The sequence below is a fragment of the Canis lupus genome, chromosome 32 (assembly GCF_048164855.1).
Source record: "Canis lupus baileyi chromosome 32, mCanLup2.hap1, whole genome shotgun sequence".
Lineage (NCBI taxonomy): Eukaryota > Metazoa > Chordata > Mammalia > Carnivora > Canidae > Canis > Canis lupus.
In genome coordinates, this window is record NC_132869.1 from 38,473,904 (window position 1) to 38,493,056 (window position 19,153).

The 19,153-nt window shown below is 42.1% G+C and overlaps 1 protein-coding gene across 2 annotated transcripts in view; it reads left to right on the forward strand.

Annotated features, from left to right (window-relative positions):
- THSD4 (thrombospondin type 1 domain containing 4) overlaps window positions 1-19,153 on the forward strand; it is a 568,727-nt gene that overhangs the window by 249,230 nt on the left and 300,344 nt on the right. For both annotated transcript variants that reach the window (XM_072809456.1, XM_072809457.1), the window contains exon 7: window positions 8,339-8,475. In XM_072809456.1, coding sequence (XP_072665557.1) covers window positions 8,339-8,475 — 137 coding nt within the window. The remainder of the gene's footprint in view (window positions 1-8,338; window positions 8,476-19,153) is intronic.

Sequence of the window (19,153 nt, forward strand, 5' to 3'; positions counted from 1 at the left end):
CTTTCACCATCCTCTCCTTCCGCCTCAGCACACATGCACACTCCCATCCCACCCTCTCTTTGTGTAATTATGTTTTAGCTTTGGTTTGATTGGTAACCACTGCTTTCAGGACAACCGTGTGCATGCTTTTCACAGCTGAGCCATATGGTGGACTAGCTTAGGTCAGGTCTCCAGGATGCCGAGCCTAAGGCAGAGATTCATGTCCAGTGTGTACTGGTGAGTGATCCTGGAAGAAGACCTGTGAGGGTGTGAGATGCAGAGTGGGATGGCTCTGAGCTGGGCTAGCTTGCAGAGTTACTCAAAACTGAGACCCACTCAGTCTTTGTGTGATCACAGGGACCAGTTGTTGGGGGGGTCCCTGGGAGGGGGCTTAACCTTGCAATGAGGTGGCTCCCTTAGGCTGAGAGCAAGTTCCAGAAAGATACAGCCGTGAGCTCCCAGCAGGCGGCGCCTCCAGCTGCTGGGGGCAGGGAATGGGGGGTTTGACCAGGATTGGGGGCTGTTGGTGGGTAATCTGGGCTTCACACTGCAGCATCCATCCATGTGCTGGGATTACTTTTCTCTTCCTGAAATCCTTGTTTTCTTTGTGGTTAATAAATACCTCTTTCTTTTTCGTTTGTCTGCTTTTCTATGTACCTCACACTAACGTAACCTCAAGCACTTCTGAATTGTGTAAATCTTCTATCAATCACTTCATATCTTGATATTGTAAAATATCAATATCTTAAAGTTGATTGTATGTTTTATCCATTTCACCTTCTCCTTCCCTGCCTCTTTTTTTTTTTTTTTTTTAAGTAGTGTGGAGGCTAACACAGGGCTTGAACTCACAACCCTGAGATGAAGACCTGAGCTGAGATCAAGAGTCAGACACTCTACTGACTGAGCCACCCAGCCACCCCTCTCCGTAATCCTTCTGACCTGCTCTAGTCCTGGCTTAGTGCACATTTGTCTCACCAAGGCTCCCTTTCACCCTGGTCTTCAGAATTCCCTCTTGCTTCTCTCTTGAGTTAGATCTTTTATTTCCTGGATCCCACACCTTCTAGAAGGATCCACACCTTCTTTGGTTCTTTCATTGTGGTACAATGTGTTCTCTAGGAAGTGTATGTCAGAGGTAAATTGTACAAGAACTGAATTTCTGAAAATGCCTTTATTTTTCTCAAAGGTTGATAATTTGACTAGATATAGAATTCTTGTGATTGATATAAAATTCTAGAAAGGACTTTCATTCAAAAATTACAAGCCATTGCTCAATTATCTTCTAGCTTTCAAAGTTGCTGTTGAGAAATGCAATACCATTTTGTTTTTTTTTCCCTCTTTGGTAGTCTGTGTTTTCTTTGTCCCAAGTGTCTTAAAGTTTCACAGCCATGTGCCTTGGTCTTGTTATCATCCCTTCATTAGGAGACACTTCTTATGTTGCTACAGGTCTTGCAGACTATGCCAAGAATGCAAGGCTTTACCCTCCCTAAAACCAGGTCCCTTCTCAAGGTCGCATTTGCAAGGAGCAACCTTGAAGGATGAGATACAGCTTCACTCAGGACAAAGAGCAGGGCTCCTATTGCTTCCCCATAAATGCAGCAGATTCCTCAAGCCAAGTGTCCCTTACCTCATCCAGGCCCTGGTGCATTGCCTCTGTGAGACTTGAAGGCAAGGGGAATTGGTATAAACATACTGATGCTCATGCTGCTGGTTCTTCCAAGAGCAATAAAGTCCTTTCTCTCTGACTCAGGAGTCTTGTATCCTCTGTCTATAACCATGAAACAGTCAGGCTAACTTATTAATTATAAGTAGGGTAAAATCAAATCTTACCCCTAACATCATTATTGTCCTGGGCACTTGGTAAACTCTGGAGACAGAAATTTTCTTGATGATTTATTATTTATTTATTTGATGATTTCCTGGAGATCTAGGAAGCTAACTGCTGCTGCTGTTGCTGCTGCTGCTTTAAAAAAAAAAAAAAAACTTTATTGAGATAAAATTCATATACTGTAAAAGCCACCAATTTAAATACTACAGTTTAGTGTTTATTAGTGTATTTTGAGAATTCTGCAACCATTACCACTAAATAATTTCAGTGTGAACCTCAAGAAGAAAGTCCATACCCATTGACATTCACTCTACATTCTCTCCTCTGGCAACTGCTAATCTACTTTCTACCTCTATAGATGTGCCTATTCTGAGCATTTCATATAAATGTAGACAATGGGTGACTTTTTGTGACTGGCTTCCTTCACTTAGTACAACATTTTCAAGATTCATACATGTCAGAGTACATATCAGTACTTCTCTCTTTTCTGTTGTCGAATAATGTATTGATACACCATATTTTGTTTATTCATTCATCAGCTGAGGGACATTTAGATTGATTCCACTTCCTAGCTATTGTGAATAATACTGTTATGAATATTCGTGTACAGGTTTTTTGAAGTATGCTTTCATTTCTCATAGGTATATACCTAAAGTGGAATTGCTGGGTCATATGGGAACACTAAAATTCTGAGGAATCGTCAAATGTATTCCAAAGAAACTCTTCCATTTTAGAATCCTATGAGCATTGTACAAAGGTTCTGATTTCTCTACGTCTCTTCTTATTGTCTTTTTAGTTTAAGCCATCTTAATATGTGTGAAGTGCTGTCTCATCATGGTTTTGATTTATTTCCTAAATGACAAATAATATTGAGCATCTTTTCCTGTGCTTAATAGCCATTTATATATTTCCCATGGAGAGCTGCCTATTCAAAATCTTTGCCCATTTTTTAAATTGAATTATCTTTTCACTGTTGAGTTATAAAAGTTCTTTAGAGATACAGGTGTCTTATCTGATACATGATCTGCAAAAATTTTGTTCTGTTCCTTAGGTTGTAATTTCATTTTCTCAGTGGAGTTCCATGATGAAGCCCAGTTCATCTATTTTTTTTTCTTTGTTACTTGTGCTTTTGATATCGTATTATTTAAGAAACCATTGATGAAATCACTATCATAAAGACTTATGCCTATGTTTCTCCTAAGGATTTTATAGTTTTAGCTCTTACATTTAGGTTGATGTTCCCTTTTGAGTTAATTTTCATATATGGTGCGAAGTAGGGGTCCAGCTTTATTCTTTTGCATGCAGATATGCAAAGTTGTCCCAACATTATTTATTGCAAAGACTATTCTCCCGTTGAATTGTCTTGGCACTCTTGTCAAAAATCAATTACCATATATATAAAGGTTCATTCCTGGATTCTCAATTCTATCTTGTCCAATCTATATGTCAGGCCTTATGATATCAAACTGTCTTTATTGCTGTACTTTTGTAGTAAATTTCAAAATCAGGAAGTATGAGTGCTCCAACTTTCTTTTTGCAAGGTTGTTTTGGCTGTTGGTTCCTTGCATTTCCGTATCAGTTTTAGGGACAGCTTGTTAATCTCTGCAAAAAAGACAGCTGGTATATTGATTGGTATTGTGTTGAATCTATAGATCAATTTGGGGAATATTGACATCTTAATATTAAGTCTTTTGATTCATGAACATGGGTTGTCTTTCTATTTATTTGGGTCTTTTTAATTTCATTCAAAAATATTTTGTAGTTTTCCATATATAAATCTTAAACTTCCTGTGTTAAATTTATTCCTAAATATTTTATTCTTTTTGATGCTATTGTAAATAGAATTATTTTCTTAATTTCACATTCACCTTGTTTATTGATAGTGTATAGAAATAGTTGATTTTTGCATATTGATCTTATATCCTGTAACCTCGATTAACTTTTTATTAGTTCAAATAGATTTTTTTGGCATATTAAAAAATTTTTTTATATACAAGATCAGGTCATCTGTGAATACAGATAGTTTTACTTATCCTATAAGTATATAGGTGGAATGTTCTATAGACAGCTATTAGGTCTAGTTGGTTTATAATGCTGTTCAAGTCTTCTGTTTCCTTGCTGATCTGTCTAGTTGTTCTGTTCGTTATTGAAAGTGTGGTGTCAACATTTCAAACTATTTTTGTTGAATTGCCTATTTCTCCTTTCAATTCTTTCAGTTTTAGCTTCATGGATTTTGGGGCTCTGATGTTGTCTTCCTAATGGATTGACTCTTTTGTCATTATAAAATGCTATTTTTTAAAAAGATTGTATTTATTTATTCATGAGAGACACAGAGAAGAGGCAGAGACATAGGCAGAGGGAGAAGCAGGCTCCCTGCAGGGAGCCTGATGCAGGACTTTATCCCAGGACCCCGGAATCACGACCTGAGCCAAAGGAATATGCTCAATCACTGAGCCACACAGGTGCCCCTAAAACGCTATTATTTGTCTCTAGTAACAATTTTTATCTTAAAGTCTATTTGGTCTGATATTAGTATAGCCACTCCAGCTGTCTTTTGACAGTGTTCTCATTGATTTTTATGAAAGACTCAATTTTCAGAGGCTTTGAGCTAACCATTCTGGAAAGTGGAATCCCTAACTACTTCTTAACCACCTGTACAGATGAGTTTTCTGTGTTTAGGACTACTTTCTGCCCTATGTAAAGTTATTTCTCGGAGATGCAACAATATTAGGTAACTTGCTTTAATTCCTGCTTAGGATCAGTTTTCTTGGGTCTGCTATGTCATTTGCATGGGTCCTTTTGCTTCCAAAATTCTGTAACTGTTAACTCCTTCTCTATTTCTTCATCCTTTTTCACCTAAAAAATGTCTTTACTCTTGGGGTGCCTGAGTGGCTCAGGTGGTTATGCATCTGTCTTCAGCTCAGGTCATGATCTCAGGGTCCTGGGATTGAGCCCTGCATGGCTCAGCCCTCCCCCTACTCAGCAGGGAGTCTGTTTCTCCCTCTCCCTCTGCCCCTCCCCCTGCTCATATTCTCTCTTAAATAAATAAATAAAATATATTTAAAAAAATAAAAATCTCTTTGACTCTTATATCAGTGGGTTTTCCAAGGGAACACAGTTCAGTGAGTGATTTAAATATTTAACCTATTATTTGAGGGTAGCTTTAGCTGTTAGCTGCTTTAGTCTAAGTAACCTGAATTTTCTTGTGTAATTTGCAGCATTTTTGTTTGTTTGTTTAATGATAAGAGAACTTTTTTTAATATCAGGGATCCTGATACCTGGCAAAATTACTAATTACAGATAGTACTCATATTACCTTTGAAATTTAGGTGTGGAATTTGAATATCTTTGATTCACAGTAAGAATAGCCAGCTGCTTCCAAGGCTTCGCACTACTTGATTTTCCTTATAGCAGTGGCTCCCAAACTTGAATGTGCACCAGAATCACCCTGAGGGCTTGTTAATATACCACTTGCCAGAGTTTCTGATGTAGGAGCTGGAGATAAGGCTCCAGAATTTGCATTTTCAACAAGTTCCCAGGTGATGCTATACTTCTGGTCCTGGGACATACTGAGAATCACCTCCTCAAGTGTGTGGAATAGAAAAGTGTCCCTTTCGGGTGGGGAGGACATTTAGGGATTAGATGAGAACAGAGAGGAAGAGCACTAAGAGAATCAGGGGAAGAACGATGTGCCCACTTTGCTCCCAGCCCATTGCTCCTTGCTCATGACCACTCTTCTGTTTTCCTCCTCTCTCTGCACTGATAAAACCGTGATAAAATCTGCTTATAGAGGCTCTTGGCATGAGAATTGTATCCATGGGGGAAAAAAAGGAAGAAAGTGATTAACCATGAAAAACCTTAATCTGAAGTCCTGCAAATATATTTTTATGTGGAATTTGGAAGTGGCTGGGAAGTGTATGCAGGGCCAAGAAAAGTCAGTCCTTATGTACTTTGGTGAGAGGCACCAGGTTGAGTATTCCACCTAAGGCAGCAGGATTCTAGGCAATTCTGTGAGGCAATCCCCTTGTCTGCAGGTTTCACTTCTTTGCTAGAGCCTCCTTTTTCCTTCTTGCAAGTCTAAGAAGGCAGGGACACTGTCAACCACATCGGCAGAGGGCCAGACCTAGTGGCTGGTTTGGACCACAGATAGGAGGAGCCCAGACTGGAGGCCAGGCCTCTAGGTTGTTTCCGTGTAGCTGTTCAGAGATTCTTTCATCATTGTCTCACATTCAGCCATGCTTTTTGTCCTCAGAATGTTCTTCTGTAATATGGTTGCGAATATTGAGAAATAAGTGTGGCTGCCAATGATAGTATCCCAATGGCTAGAAGAGTTGGGAGAAAGCCAAGAGAAGTGAGAACTCAAAACCCTGGCCTCATATGAGGCTGCCTTTCAGACACTTTTATTACTTAAAATGCAATGCACCTGGTAGTTCCTGCTGTCAACTCAGAAAGTGAGGAGCTGGGAAGGAGGAAGCAAGGTCTGGGTAGATAGATGACCTGAGAAAGCAAGCTTTGGAGACTTGTTTACCTCTAACTTGTCACCTTCTTTCTTAGGCCTGTTGTGGTGTTGTGTTTTTAATCTACAAAATGATGGCTTGGTTTTAGATAATTCCCAAAGGTGCTTCCATCTTTGATAGTCTTTGATTTTCCCAAGATCACCTCTTACATCTTTTGGGCAGCCAGGGTAAGAAACCCTGTCTCTTGACTCCAAAGATAGAGCTCAGAGTACATAGAAGATTCAGTGTTCCCTAAACCATGTGGTCCCAGAGGCTCCCAGAGGTTATTTCCTGTTAGCAGTTTTCAGTGGCTTTGGAGAGAAGTTCATTGCTATGACAGTGAGGCAGCCACACTGGGGAAAATATGATGTATTGTATTGTGTAGGAAAAAGTCAGTGTTATCCAATCCAGTAATCAGATTTTCAGACAAAGGCATGACCCTGGAGCATGCTGTCTATGGCTGAGCATAGCATTAGTCTTGTCTCCAAAAACAGTTAAAAAAACCATTGTGTACTTGGCTTGTCTGTCTGTTTTGGATATGGAAATAGGTCTCGCCTGAAAAATTTTCTAATTCTTATTTTGAAGGCAGCTACATTGAAGATATTGATTGTAGCAGTAATTAATTTAGCATTTGTTATGAAGCATTGACTGTGTGCCAGGCTCTGGGTAAAGTAACAGGAATATAGAGAAAGACTCTATAGGGGAGTACTGGTCAGGGGAGAGGAGAGAAAGGCAAAAAAAAAAAAGCCCATATTTATTTATTCCTTCCTTCCTTCCTTTATTCCTCAGGGATTGTTGGAGCATTTGTTAGGTCCCCACCTCTGTACTGTGCTGGGGATACAAAAGTGAATGCAACAGACACATCCTTGTGGTCCCCCAAGACTACGCTTCAGCAAGGTTTACCTTATCATGGAGGGGGCCAGATCAGATGGATGGGTGTATAGGCAAGATCGGGATCCATGGAGGGCTTCCCAGAGGAGGTGACCTGGGAACTAATGCCAAGTAGAAACAGATACTAGCCAAGTGAGGCAAAGGCAGAAGGAACAGTTAAGTAATGGCTGGACAGAGGAAGTGCTTAGTTGGGTACAGACCAAGGATTTAAGGAGGAATAGTAGGAACCAAGAAAGCAAAGGTAGGCAAGGTGAGGCTCTGTTTTATCTCTTGCTAAGGACTTTAGACTTCCACCTAAGGTGATGGGGAGACGACTTAAATATTGCATAGTGGAGGAATTATTACAGGAAACTCCAGCTGTTTAACAGAGCATAAAAGTGATATAACTGCATAAATAGTAAAACAAAAATTTTACAGCAGAACATAAAAATTGTGGGCTCACTGTGGTTGCTGATAAGTGAGATATAATCGTGATTATATTAAAGCATGGGAGGATTTCTAAAAGGAGAGTCTATTATTTGCGTTGGGAGATTCTTTAAGAATCCCTTTATGATAACTGCTTAACATCGGATCTCTGCTGCATGCCAGTAGATCAAGACCCAATCCCATCCCTCAACCATCAGATATTGGGAGATGTCATAACGTCAATGCAGATTTAAGAAATGTGTGATTATGGGGCGCCTGGGCGGCTCAGTCAGTTAAGCGTCTGCCTTCGGCTCAGGTCTATGATCTCAGGGTCCTGGGATCAAGTCCTGCATTGGACTCTCCGCTCGGCAGGAAGTCGACTCCTCCCTCTCCCTCTGCCCCTCCCCTCCTCATGCTCTCTCCCTCAGATAAAAAAGTAAAATCTTAAGGAAAAGAAGTGTGTAAATATGAAACATCTAGCATAGACAAATCCAAAAACAGGAAAGGGACTGATGGTTGCCAAGATCTGGGAGGAGTGGCAGTGAACAGGTCCAGGGGTTCTTTCTGGGATGATAAAAATGTTCTGGAATTAGTGGTGATGGCTGTACAACACTGGGAATATACTAAAAACTGCTGAGTTGTACACTTTGGTTAAAATGGTTCTTTTTATGTTACGCGAATTTTAGCTCGGTAAAGAATACCAGAAGAAAAAAAAAGATGTTTTTTGTTTTGTTTTTGATAGTGAAGGGCAATCGGAAGTGTGAGCTGAACTGCCAAGCAATGGGCTACCGCTTCTACGTTCGGCAAGCTGAGAAGGTCATTGACGGCACCCCCTGTGACCAGAATGGCACGGCCATCTGTGTGTCTGGGCAGTGCAAGGTAAGTGCCCGGACCGGGTGTCTGCAGCTCATTCTCTGGGTGTTTGTTCTGGAAATGTCGACTCCGTTGTGTTTTGCCAGGCTGCCCCATCACCTCCCCACAGCCCACGGAGGTGCTGGACCATAGGCCCCAGGAGAAGTAGGCTAAAGCAGGGCCACCTGGTTCTCTCTGGGTTTTTGATCTTAGGACATCACCACGGCTCAGTCTAGCTTTTCAAGTATTAAGTGATGTGTATTTCCACCACATGCATCAAAAGGGACCCAGCGATCCTTCCTCACCCCTGAAGTGGAGGTTATGGAAAAGGCCCTGCCAGGCCGGAAAACTGGTGGCATCACGAGGGTGGCATTTTAAGGACCGCGTGTATTTTATCTTGCCTCCCAGCAGATGGAGCAGGCTTCCAAGTGAAAGGGGTCTAGTGCCTTTTAGAGCAGAGTTATACCTGAAACAGGATATTTTCAGCCTCTCTGGACTTGAGAAGTCTGTTCCAGGAACTCCCTGCCCCACATTCTGCAAACACTTGGGGCTTGAGAGCATCCTTGTAGGGTGCTAACCTGTGACATAAAGAACCACCTGGTTAGAAATAGGCACCCTAGATGAGATGGCACAGGTCCCGTAGCCATATTGATTTGGGCCTGGACTGCCACCCTTCTTGCATCTGTAAACTTCATGACTCTTTGGAGCCCAGACCAAAACACCACCGTAATTACCGCTCCATAGCTGGCAGGCTTGATTTGCATCAGAGGAAGAGCTCTTTGGTTCCCGTAATACCTTAGCTGTCCTTGTTTAGTAGAAGAGCTACTGAGGTGTCATTTATAAGCACCGCCTTCTCCAACCAGACTTTTTTTTTTAAATGAGATTTCAAATAGGATGCAAAATGACTTATTCAAGCAGAACAGATGTTTTCAGATTTTCAATGAAAGCTAAAGGAACAGCTGTCATCTGATATCTGAGGAGTGTGAGGGGTCTCTGGAAGAGCAAAACCCAAGGGTAGTAGGATGAGGTGTGGAAGAGGCAGTGATGGGAAGTACAGCAGCAGCTCAGACCAGCGGCTGGCCTCCCATTTTCTACCACGGAGTTCCACATGCCCTCTCTGTGGCTCGCTGACCCCAGATTATACCCAAGAGGGTTCTGTTACAGGTTTTGATCTCCAGCTCACCTGGTCTCTGTTTCTGAATATGACTGAGCCTGAAATGGTGGGCCTTGCAGCAACCTAGCTTTGTCTTTCAGGCCAAGTCAGAGCTGCTTCATTTCCCAAATATAGGTGCACACTGCCAGGAGGTGGTGTAGTGTAATGGTTAAAAACATACCCTTGGAAGTCAGACCTTCTGGATTCAAATCCTGCCTTTCCACCCTGTGATTTACTGCGTGATCTCATGCAGGTTACATAAGGCTCTTGTGCTTCTCGAATATGAGGAGGGTGGTGCCTACGTCCTGGTCTGGCATGTAAGCATGCTGACATCTGTTAGCATCAATACATTGTTTACGTCCACACACGTCCTGTCATATTTGAGTTTCCTATGCAAAAGCCTCTTCTTTGTTTATCTGCTTGTTGGTAGATTACAGATTTGTGAGACTCGCATTGTCTTTTGTGAGATCACTATAGGTTGAATTGCCAGGGGATTGCAGATTCTAATTGGGCAGGTCTGGGAAGGGCCTGGGAATCTGCTTTTCCAGCAGGCTCCCATGTGATGCTGATGCCGCTGGTCCACAAGTAGCAAAGTTTTAAAGGACGCTTTGATGAAAATACAGTTAGCCCAGTCTCAGAAGTGTAAATGTAGAGTGGTATAATGACTTGGAAGGAAGAGGAAATGTGGTCTCTTCCCACTGGAGGAGCATGTTTTCCTAGTGTTGCATTAAATGTCTGGGACTCTATGATATGAAGGAAAAACAAACACTTATAAGGACATGGGTATGGATTCTAACCAATCGTCGAAAACCAGTCAGACCGTAGGATGGCACAGTTTGCAGATGATAATTGCTAAACGATCGGGACAGACATTCCCCAGGATGTGAGTAGATTAATAGGAATTTGATGTTACAAGGACCGCTTTGATATTGCTCCATGTTTGTTGTCTGTGCACTTGTCTGACATTTCCTCCAACAAAGTTGTTTGGAATCGCTGACTCTCCCGTCCTCTTTACAACCTCAGTTTAAAATAATCAGAAGTACATTTGCTTCCCAGGCTGAAGTTCTGTTTACTTTGCAACTTTCAAAGGGTACAGTGGCCTTTTCTGAATATTTGATTGGAAGCCCAGAATTCAAATTGATATCTCCGCCTCGCTGACTTGCGGCTGCGAGAGCTGTCACTCGCAGACATGAGCGTCTGCATCTGAAATAGCTCCAGAAAGCCTCTGCTGGCCACACAAAGTTGAAATGCCAGCCCAGGTCTGCAACAAAAGTTAATGAGAGGCGACGAGCATTAAATGAGAATACAAGCTCAGCCCACGAAAGGGTAGTGAAGAGAGGAGAGTGTCGTCCCCCTTGACACCAAGCCAGAGAAAGGCCCCAGGCCCACCCGGTGCAAGCTGGAATGTTCTGTTCCTCTGCTGGCAGAGGGCTCTCTGGCCAGCTTGTGTTTACCCTGTTGCTGGAACTCCTTTATGCTTCAGATCCAAGAGTTGGAAGATGGCAAGAAGAATGCAGACATCCCAGGACTGGCTTGGTGCGGGGCTGGAGGCTGGAGAATATGGTGGTGGGGCGGGGGGGGGGGTTCTCTACGGTCCTGAGTAGTGCTAGGTTATACTTTCTTTTCTGAACAGGGACCGAAGGATCCCAAAAGTTGTCTTCAGGCTAAGGATTGCATCTAGATAGGCTATGAGGGGAAAGAACCATCTCTTCCTTAAGCAGCCGATGAATATGAAGCCCACAGAGACCTTCCCTTCCTCACCTAGACCCCATCCCTGTAGACATCAAATAGGAATGCCTGGCCAGTCTTCAGAGAAGTCTCTGAGACACTTCTAGCCCTGCCCTATCATTATTGTCCTTTATGGGAACTAAATAGCATTTATATCTAATTAACAGAGAGCACAGTAATAACATCTGTCATTAAGCATCACATTAACTCTGCTGTGATTTTTTTTTTTTTTTTTTTTTTTTTTTTGCTTGATCTCAGCTTTAAACTTTGTCTACACAATTCTGGACTTTAATAGTTTGATGACACATGTATCATTTTTGCTCACCACTCAGTAAACCTAGATGAAGGTTTCTCTTTGGTGGCACAGCAGGCATTTGAAAGAATAGGGTCACTTCGGTAAATGTCAAGGAAGAGAAGAATATTCTCAACTCCCTGGAGACCAGCCTTACAGAAACCTCAGACTTCTAGATTGGACTGATCCTTAAAGTGAGAGTTACCCTAAGACCCACCCTCCTCCCCCCATAAATCCCTAAATTCCACTCAAGGAAGTGCCTTCTCTAGGCCGATGAGAAACCCCAGAGGAGCAAGGTGTTGGAGATGATGTGGCTAACAAGGAGTCTTTTCCAAGAATACCAAATTCCAGATACTGCAGTGCATGCTTTATGTATAAAATGATATCACTGGGGCACCTGGGTGGCTCAGTGGTTGAACATCTGCCTTTGGCTCAGGTCGTGATCCCGGGGTCCTGGGATCGAGTCCCCCATCGAGCTCCCCACAGGGAGCCTACTTCTCCCTCTGCCTATGTCTCTGCCTCTCATGAATAAATAAATAAAATCTTTTAAAAATGATATCATTAATCCATCTGTCTTCACAATAACTCAATCAGTGGGAATTATCAGTCCCCATATTACAGAACACTGCGAAGCCAAGCTGAGTCAGACACGCAAAGCGCTACACAGGGGTTGACTATTAATATTGGTTTCTTAGGCTGCACTGTTCATCGGGATAGGAAGACTAGTTTCCATGTGATGGGAAGAAACCCATGTGCTTTATTTAGATCTCTCTCTCTCCAGAGTTTCTTGTCCCTGCTGCCTCTTTCTAAAACAGACGGCCTTTTCAAAACATGTATCAGGACTTATCTCTCCTTTGCTTAAAATTCCATCTGTGGCTCCCCTGCCCCTATGGAATAAAGCCCAGCCCTCCATCATCTCTCTCATGCCCGGCCTCCCTGGGTCCCCAGTGCTGGCAGAGCTGGGACGGGTTACCCCATGAGCCAGCAGGCCTGCAGGGCTGTGTGTCCATGAGAATGTACCCACTGTCCCTTCAGCCTTTAGTGCTGTTCTGTGTCCATCCTTGGTCCACTTGGTGGGCTCTGCTCAGAAGCCACTGGCTGACCCGCTCGAGCACTGTTTCTCTCTTCTGCTCCCACTTCTTGTAACTGTTTGTTCCCGTTGCCCCCACCTACCACCCAGCAAGCTGGGAGTGATTCCAGACACTTTGCTTTAGCAAAATGCCTACCATTGAATAGGTGCTTAAAATAAATGTGTAAATGAATTGAGGTCTCGGTGACTCAGTCTGTTGGATTTCAGCAAATGAAATTAGTCTTGAAACCAGCACAGAGCTTTCTCATTTTTGGCTGGGATGGGCAATTGAGTGCAGATAAAAACAAGGACACGAAGCCCCCTTGGCCAAATCCCCAGAACCCCAGGCCTCAAAGGTCGGGGAAAATTCTTGGCATCTGCCAAGCTCTTGATCCCTCGCCTTGTTTTACTTTGCTCACTCTGAATTTCTCAAGTCTCTTCAGAGCTATGGCAGGAAGAATCTAAGCAAGTAGGAGAGCACACATTCCAAGGGTGCCTTCACTGGAGGGCAAAGGACCCCTTCTACCCTCCAACTTCTGCCTCTCATCCCTGGTCCATCATCGCCTTCCATGGGGGGGTGGTGATTCTTGCGGTGCACCGTTGGCCCACGCTCAGCAGGGGCCCTCACACCTCCCTTCCCAGCTGGGACACTGCTCACCTTCAATCTGGACACATCTGCAGACACTTTCAGATTTATTCAGTAAATTAAAGCAAGGTAACTGTTTCCAAATGTTCAGAGATAAGCTCTGGACCAGTGTGCTGCCCTGACTGAGAAGGATGACATAATGGGCGTGTGCGTATGTGTGTGTGCGCACGCCTGTGCGTGTGCAGGCCTGAATTCTCCTCCTCCTCCTGGGTAGCCCACTATTGCACTTTCCTGAGCCAAATGGGGAGACCCTGCTCACTTCTTTGCTTGTTTGCCCTCAGCTGCTTCTTTTTTTTTTTCCATTTGGTTACTGGCTTTATTTTGTGGCCTCTGCTTAGAGTTCTATTGCCACTTGAATGAAACCAGGAGAATAATTGTGTTGGATAAAATGTTCTCCCCTATGCCAGACATCTGCACGATTCAGCCATGAAATAGGGTGGAGAGCTTTTACTTTGCTTGAATTCTGAGCTTACACGACACTTCGTGGACTCTCTCTTATATTCCCACCTCCAGCAAACTGTGTGCTTATCATGTTGTGCTATACTTATTTCCGACACATGTCGGAACTCCTGAAGGAGAGGGAATAAGTATCGTGTGTGTCTGTATCCTCAGTGCTTAATTAACATGTTAATATTATTCAGTAAATATTCTTAAAATGTATGAAAAAATATTCTTAAAACGTATTAAAATATTCTTAAAATGAGTAAAAGAACAAATTAGAAACTAGCTGTGTAACCTCCTTTCCTACAGATAATCAAGAATAGGATTAAAGAAGCATTGAAATGTTAGATCCCAGGCCCTGTTCTTAGGATCTCTTGACGTCTAAAACTGACACCTAAAGTAAAGCTGATAAAATTTGCCTTATTAGATGCACTTTTTTTCCATTGTCTATCATTTTTCTCACTTCCAATCATTGGGACCACACTAACAGAAAAACTCTGGTTAGATTTCTTAATTAATGCATACTTACTCGAGCCCAAGCAATATATAATAGGATTTTTAATCAATCCAACAAATAATCTTAATTGCTCACTGCAGTCCAGTGTGTTAGGTATGAGGGGTAAAACAGTGGAAAAGATGAACATGGTTCTACTCACATTGAGCTTAAAATCTAACAGAAAAAGTAACGAAGAAAAAAGATTGGTTAACAGGCAAAAGAATTCTGAATTTTGACGAGCATCATGAAGTCAGTGGGGGAACTGAGCTGGTGAACTGGTAAGGAGGCATACCCTAGATGGACTGTAGGGGAGGGGAGGGGTGGAAGTGCTCCTGACCTTGTAGGTCTCCAGGGATGGGAGAAAATTCATGCCAAGTCTCCAGCTCAGGACCCATCCCTGAGCAGTGCTCCAGAGCTGATAGATACAGAGATGACACTTTGTGCTTTCCCCCTGCTCTCCGCCCTTGGGCTAATCTAGTCTCCCCTTGATGGTGCCTGACTTGGCTCCTCCAATGTATCCACACATCTTCCTGAACACATGCTGGCTTTAGCAATTAGAAGTCATTTTATGCGCCCAGAAAGACTCTTTTGGAAACTGGATGATATTAAGAGCAAGTTTTGGGGTCAGCCAGGACCTCCAGTATTCAAGCAGATAAATGAGGGGCTGCCCAGGTAAAATTGAGGTCGGGTGTCCAGAGCTTCAACCCACCCTTCCTGGTGGTCCCTCCTATACCAGAGAGAGGAATTTAGGACCCCTTTCCCTAGCTTTCCCCCAAAGGGAACTTAAGGAAGTGTTCTAGCTAAGTAGGCAGGGCACTTGTAACTGAGACCTCATAGGAAGCTTAGCAGAGTCCCCTGGGCCAAATATCTACCTCTGTCCCATGTACCTTCATCACCACCCCTAAACCAATCAGAGATTAAAAGCAGCATCTGAGTATGATCGGTATGTACAGACACATACCGATCAGAGTTATGCAGCACTCATTGCCCATAATCTCAACACCACAGATACTGTTCCCCCAAGACATGGAGTAACATTTTAGGGATGCAGAAAACTGTGCTGTGTATTTCCATACCCCAGGCAGTCTCTGTTCAGACCCACAAGGCTGAGGGGGCAGTTGCCTGCTTTCCCTTTGGTCTCTCTGCACATTCTCACTGAGTCAGCTCCTATTCTTGACTGGTGATACTAATGTAAGATCAGACATCTTTAATGTAGGCTGTTGAGCTTGGTGATGACTCCAGTAGAGCCCAGAAGTCTGAGTGAAGATACGAAGGGAAAGCCCATCATCCTGATTTTGAGTTTGGGCCTCTCATTTAAATTCCTGCCAAAAGTTAGGTCAAACTGAGGAGTGAGTAGCTCTGCTAGTATGTCTAGAAAAGCCTTAGAAAAATATCCTGAGGTGTCATACATCTAAGTGGAAATAGGTATTTGAGGACAAGAGTGTCAGATGAAAATATTTAAATTTTGTATTTCAGATTTTTGATAAATAAATTTACATGACTCAGACATCAAAAAGTATGATCCTCTGTCCCCTATCCACCCAGCTCCCCATGCCCCAACAGGAAATAATCATTGTTTGATCATTTCTTTTTTTTTTTTAACATTTTTTTTATTTATTTATGATAGTCATACAGAGAGAGAGAGAGAGGCAGAGACACAACAGGCAGAGGGAGAAGCAGGCTCCATGCACCGGGAGCCCGACGTGGGATTCGATCCCGGGTCTCCAGGATCGCGCCCTGGGCCAAAGGCAGGCGCCAAACCGCTGCGCCACCCAGGGATCCCTGATCATTTCTTTTTTAAGGCAGATAATTTTATGCATCTATAAGCCCTCAACAATATATTGTATATCTCCTTCTTTTTGACACATATAGTAGCTTATCACACACAAAGTTCTGGACCTTGCTTTTCTTATTTAACATGTCTTGGCAAGCTTTCCATTTCCATATCTAAAGGACGTCTTCTTCCAATTATGGTTGCATAGCACTGGACTGTATGAATGGTCCGTTTAACCATGATGATGCACAGTCAGGATACATACAATCTTACCATTACCAGCAAATCTGCAATAAATACACTGATTTGAGGGTCATTTTACTTATTTGCAAGTATCTCTAAGATAAATTCTTAGAAGTGAGTCAAGAGTCTATATGTATTTGTGATTTTAATGCTTAGTGGGTGGCAAATTGCTCTCCAGAGTGGTTGAAACAACTCACACTCTCTCCAGCGATATCTGTGGGTGGTACGTTGTCCCATATTGGATAAGTGCCAATCTGATAAGTGAAAAATGGTGTCTTGGGTAGTTTTCATTTACATTTATCTTCTTTGGAGTGAGGTTGAGCATCTTTTCATATGTTTAATAACCGTGTAGGGGCCTGGAGTAGGATGAGTGAGGTACCTCAGATGCAGAATTTAAGGAGGTAACTAATAAAATTAAATTCTCAAGGCCTCCTTAAATTTTGAGCCTTAGGCACCTCACCTGCCTGGTTCTAATTCCTCCCCCAAGTAGCACTGCCCTCCTGACCCAAGAACCATTTATATTCCTTTTCTGTGATCTGGTTTTTTATTGGATTGTTGATCTTTTTCTTAATTTGTAGGAGCTTTTCATACATGAAAGAGTTTTTTTATGATAAAAGTTGCAAGTGTTTCTTTTTTCAAGTAGCCTTTGACTTCTGCCTTTGATCATGAGGTTTTGTTTATTTTTTACTGTGTAGAAGTTTTAAATTTTTTAAATGGTGCATTTAGCAATTCTTTGTTTTATGATTCTAGATTTTGTGTCATGGAAAGACCCAGTATACTTTGAAGCTTAAAAACATTCCTCTATGTCTTCTTTCACTAATTTATGGCTCTATACTATTACATTTTTACATTTTATATTAAGCCATTTGGAATTTACGCTAGTGTATCGTGTGAGGTATGGATTCAATTTTACTTTTTTTCAAATAGCTACCCAGTTATGCCTTACTATAATTGAATAAATCTTTCCCTCACTATTTTGAGGCTCCCTCCTTAGTACTGTGTACATATATGTATGTAAGCATATATTTTGGGCTTTCTATTCCATTAGTCTATATATTTATTCATACATAAATACCAGAACATACATTTGAGAGAGAAGTAAAACATACCAGCATTTAAACTTACATTGGGGAGGAAAAATTTTCTTCTATCCTTCAAGATTCTTCCGTCTGATTTAAGAATTAAGTTGGCATGAAACAGTTTAACAGGAGAAAATCAAATTTAATTATGTACATATGGGAAATCCACATAAACAGGAGAGATTCCAAAGACAGTCAGGCAAAATGAGGTATTTATGTCATCTGGACCAAGGAGCAGTGGGTGGAGGTCTAGGGCTTCAAAGAGAAGGAAGGCAATTCACAGGAGAGAGTGTTTGCTGGGCCATCCAGAAACGATGAGACTGGTTTTTGCTCCAACAGGCCTTTATAGGATCCTCCCTGTGTACCATACATAGTATATATCAAACTATAGTTATCTGTGGTGATGGCTCCCTTCCTGGAATAGGTCCTCTGTCTAAATCCTTTTAGGCAGCTAGTGGGAAGGCAAAAAAAAAAGAAAAACTTATGTTTCTTGTTTTTTTTTTAATTTTTTTTAATTTTTATTTATTTATGATAGTCACACAGAGAGAGAGAGAGAGAGAGAGAGAGAGAGAGAGGCAGAGACATGGGCAGAGGGAGAAGCAGGCTCCATGCACCGGGAGCCCGACGTGGGATTTGATCCCAGGTCTCCAGGATTGCACCTTGGGCCAAAGGCAGGCGCCAAACCACTGCACCACCCAGGGATCCCAAGTTTCTTGTTTCTTCAAAGCAATCAGTCTTACTAAGGAGGGCACATGATGAGATGAGCACTGGGTGTTATACTATATGTTGGCAAATTGAATTTAAATAAAATATTAAAAAAACAAAAATACCCCACAAAACAGTCCATCTAAAAGAATTCACGTGCCAAAGAGACACATTTTGTGGTAGCAGATTTTGCTCCCCTACACATACGAAAAGTAAACTTGCTCTTTGCTTGGAAGTAATGCGCTCACAGATTTTGAATGAAAACTTTTTTCTAGGGACGCCTGGCTGGCTCAGTGGTTGAGCGTCTGCCTTCAGCCCAGGGCGTGATCCTGGAGACCTGGGATCGAGTCCCACATCAGGCTCCTTGCATGGAGCCTGCTTCTCCCTCTGCCTGTGCCTCTGACCCCCGCCCCCCTCTCTCTCTCTCTCTCTCTCTGTCTCTCATGAATAAATAAATAAAAGTTTTTAAAAGAAAACCTTTTTCTATCACTTGGAAAAGCCACCTGTGTTCAGAGGACTTAGCAAGACTTAATATTCAGAACACATTTTTACTTAATGGAAAAGAATGAATGTTCAATGACTTTTAGGATTGGAATAGTGAAAGTTACAATCACATAAAGTGTGCTCGAGGTGACAAAACCATGGTAGTCCAAGTCAAGATCTAATGGATGGTTGGGGGAAAGCAAAAGAAAAAAAAAAAAAAGATTTATTGAAAAATACAGAACTTCAAGCAGCTATTTACTTTTAGAATGAACTGGATTTGACAGGGGGAGGACAAATTGCAGCCCCTAAGAGCAACCCAGTCCTTGAAGTACTATCTTTTGTCATTCAATAAGTTGGCAATATCTTCTACAAGTTTTATTTTTTATGGATCCTATCAATTTCTTAAAGTTTATCAACCCATCTCCTGATGGTTTGAAATAATTTATCCTAATTATTTTCCCTGGGTCTTACTTTCACAATTCTCAGCAAAATGCTAATAGTTGTAGCATCCGAGGATACTCTGGGTCTGGTCTCCTAACCAAATCTTACGAAAGTGCCAGGAGAAAAAATTCTGTTTTTGCCTTACCTCCAGGCTC